Here is a 2,723-nt window from a genome sequence, read left to right as displayed (position 1 = left end):
CTGAAGGACTACCCCTCCTCTGGGCAAGGGAGTAAAAAGCCAACATTTGATGTGAGGTAGCTGAAGAAAGTCCGGTAAATGCCAAGTCCGGTATTGAGAACAGAAACCGAGCCCGGAATCTGCCTCTTAATGCAGCAGAATATATCTGACTGCGGAAAGTCCGGTAAATGCCAAGTCTGGTATTGAGAACAGAAACCGAGCCCGGAATCTGCCTCTTAATGCAGCAGAATATATCTGACTGCGGAAAGTCTGGAAAATGCCAAGTCCGGTATTGAGAACAGAAACCGAGCCCGGAATCTGCCTCTTAATGCAGCAGAATATATCTGACTGCGGAAAGTCCAGTAAATGCCAAGTCCGGTATTGAGAACAGAAACCGAGCCCGGAATCTGCCTCTTAATGCAGCAGATATATCTGACTGCGGAAAATCCAGTAAATGCCAAGTCCAGTTTTCAGAACAGAAACCGAGCCCGGAATCTGCCTTTTCATGCAGCAGAATATATCTGACTGCGGAAAGTCCGATAAATGCCTTGTCCAGCAATGTACAGATGGATTTAGTTGTCTTCCTGGCGCTCTGCCCCTGGTTCTTAACTTTATATGTTATTGGGGGTTTTCTGGGTCCTGGGTCTTTTGCCTCAGAATGATGGAGACGCCTTCTCTGGACAACATTAATGACAAATGCTGAGAGAAAAAATAGAAGAAAGAACATGTATCATAAAATTGATACAATATAATCTTTTCCTAAATGTTTCTAGGGCACATGAGACTTTTACACATCATCTACTCACCTGGAAATCTGTATAGTACATCATCGGGAATATTAGCAGGCCAACAAATCCCATCCACTCGCCTACCATGCCTATCATAGAGAAGATCTGCAGAAGATAGAGGGAGAGAGTAGAGAATGTTAGTGTCCAGCTTTTCTCACCAATGGCTCTGGTATGGAGTGAGATGGGAGGATGGCATGTCTTTCAAGAATTTGTCTATTACTATTACACAAGGTTGTGAATATTGACATGAACTCACCTCTTTACAGTGATCGTTGTTACATAGGCGGTTCATGGTCAAACCTAAATCAACTGGAAGAACGTGTTAAGGAGAAGTAACAAAAGTGTATTATTACAGTGTTTACTGTCATGTCTGATCCGCTCTACAATGGAGTCCCAGACAGCTAATAATCTCCAGTGTATCCAGCACACAACATTGCACTGTACCAGCCAGGTATAAAAGGATACAGATCAGCAGTGCCACAATGGTCACCAAGGTTGATGCAAATCTTATGTGGCACACGTGACGACTGCTGAAGGATTTCTCATACAGGCATATAGCTTGGCTAAGGTTGTAAACGGCAAAGAAGAAAAAGCCAGTTCCTGCTCCGATACTGTGAGCTATGGAATTGATCTTCGTCTAGAACATAGAACATAAACAGAAATATAAATGTCATCAATGAGGTCATCAAGAAGATCTGAGAATAGAGAACAGCAGAGGACGCAGGTGGAGTGTAATTATATAAAGACTAAATGAGCCAAACACAGTATATATTGTATATATACATAGACTTCAGTGGCCCCGGGCATTGACCCTCTCTAACTACTTGTCCTGAGCCCTCTGTGTACTACTGGATACTTATATAAAACCTGATAACTCACCGAACATACACCAGTCACGGCATTGGCAATACACGCGAGCCATCCCATGGCGTATAGGATTTTCTGGCAGATGATATTTCGCTTCTCTGATGGTTCAGAATGGAGGATCATGAACCTGTATTGGACGGAAACGACGCCAGCTCCTGAAATAGACAAATACATGTCATCATTATCATTTCTATACACATTTGTAATAACCTACAGGAGTCAGTGATGATTATAATCTCCAGTGATGACCACCGCTCAACGCTAAATATTGATTACAGCTCTGGAGTAGCTGAGCTCTTCATCATCTTATCTCTATATAGGAAACTGCATCCACTTACCTAGAAAGGAAGTCACCATGAAAACGACGGTGAAGACCACCGATTCTGGGAACTCTGCTCCCGTAGCACTGGGAAAAAAAGCAAAATATTGGATGTTAATGGAGAAACAAGTGGCAGAAATGTCTCATCATCAAGAGCAGAGGAGACTTTATGTACTTTTACCTGTCCCACTATATATCCATTACTTCCCCAGTACAATTTATAATCCAGTAATAATAATAGTGATAATAATGTAATAATAACATCCCCGGAATGACACCGATAACAAGACAGTAATAATTACACTGCACGGTCAGGAACCTCGTCCCGTCCCCTCTTACCTGATGTACAAAGATTTTGAATGGCTTAAGGTGAAAGTGATGGTAATTGCTGCGCAAAGGCCTAATAGTGACCATGTGGTGAAGAGGATAGGCAAGAATGCCAAACCCCGAATCTCCATGGCGCAAAGTAAAAGATTTGCTCAGCTCAAACAAAAGTCTGACTGTCTCTCTCTGTATTCACAGATAATCTGGCTCCGGTAATGTCAGGCAGTGGCTTATCTAGGCTCAGAACTCGATGATGTCACAAGCTTCTATGATGTCATCAGTGCCAAAATCTGATTGGTCGTCACTAGCTTCTGTGATGTCATCATCACATATACCTGGATCTGATTGGTCCTCACTAGCTTATATGCCTAAATGTGATTGGTCCTCACTAGCTTTTGTGATGTCATCATCATACTTACCTGGATATGATTGATCCTCACACAGTA

At 42.5% G+C, this 2,723-nt stretch overlaps 1 protein-coding gene across 1 annotated transcript; it reads right to left on the bottom strand.

Annotated features, from left to right (window-relative positions):
• Positions 1–597: 597 nt before the first annotated feature.
• Positions 598–2,411, bottom strand: LOC122942181 (DNA damage-regulated autophagy modulator protein 1-like). Its single transcript, XM_044299681.1, has 7 exons — positions 2,293–2,411; positions 1,973–2,040; positions 1,647–1,789; positions 1,233–1,404; positions 1,024–1,076; positions 786–872; positions 598–678 (listed from the first exon to the last, which is right to left on the bottom strand). Exons 1-7 carry the CDS (start codon positions 2,409–2,411, stop codon positions 598–600), a joined length of 723 nt encoding a protein of 240 aa, XP_044155616.1.
• Positions 2,412–2,723: the final 312 nt, after the last annotated feature.

The sequence above is a fragment of the Bufo gargarizans genome, chromosome 6 (genome assembly GCF_014858855.1).
Source record: "Bufo gargarizans isolate SCDJY-AF-19 chromosome 6, ASM1485885v1, whole genome shotgun sequence".
Classification (NCBI taxonomy): domain Eukaryota; kingdom Metazoa; phylum Chordata; class Amphibia; order Anura; family Bufonidae; genus Bufo; species Bufo gargarizans.
This window is presented reverse-complemented; position numbering and strand designations above follow the sequence as displayed.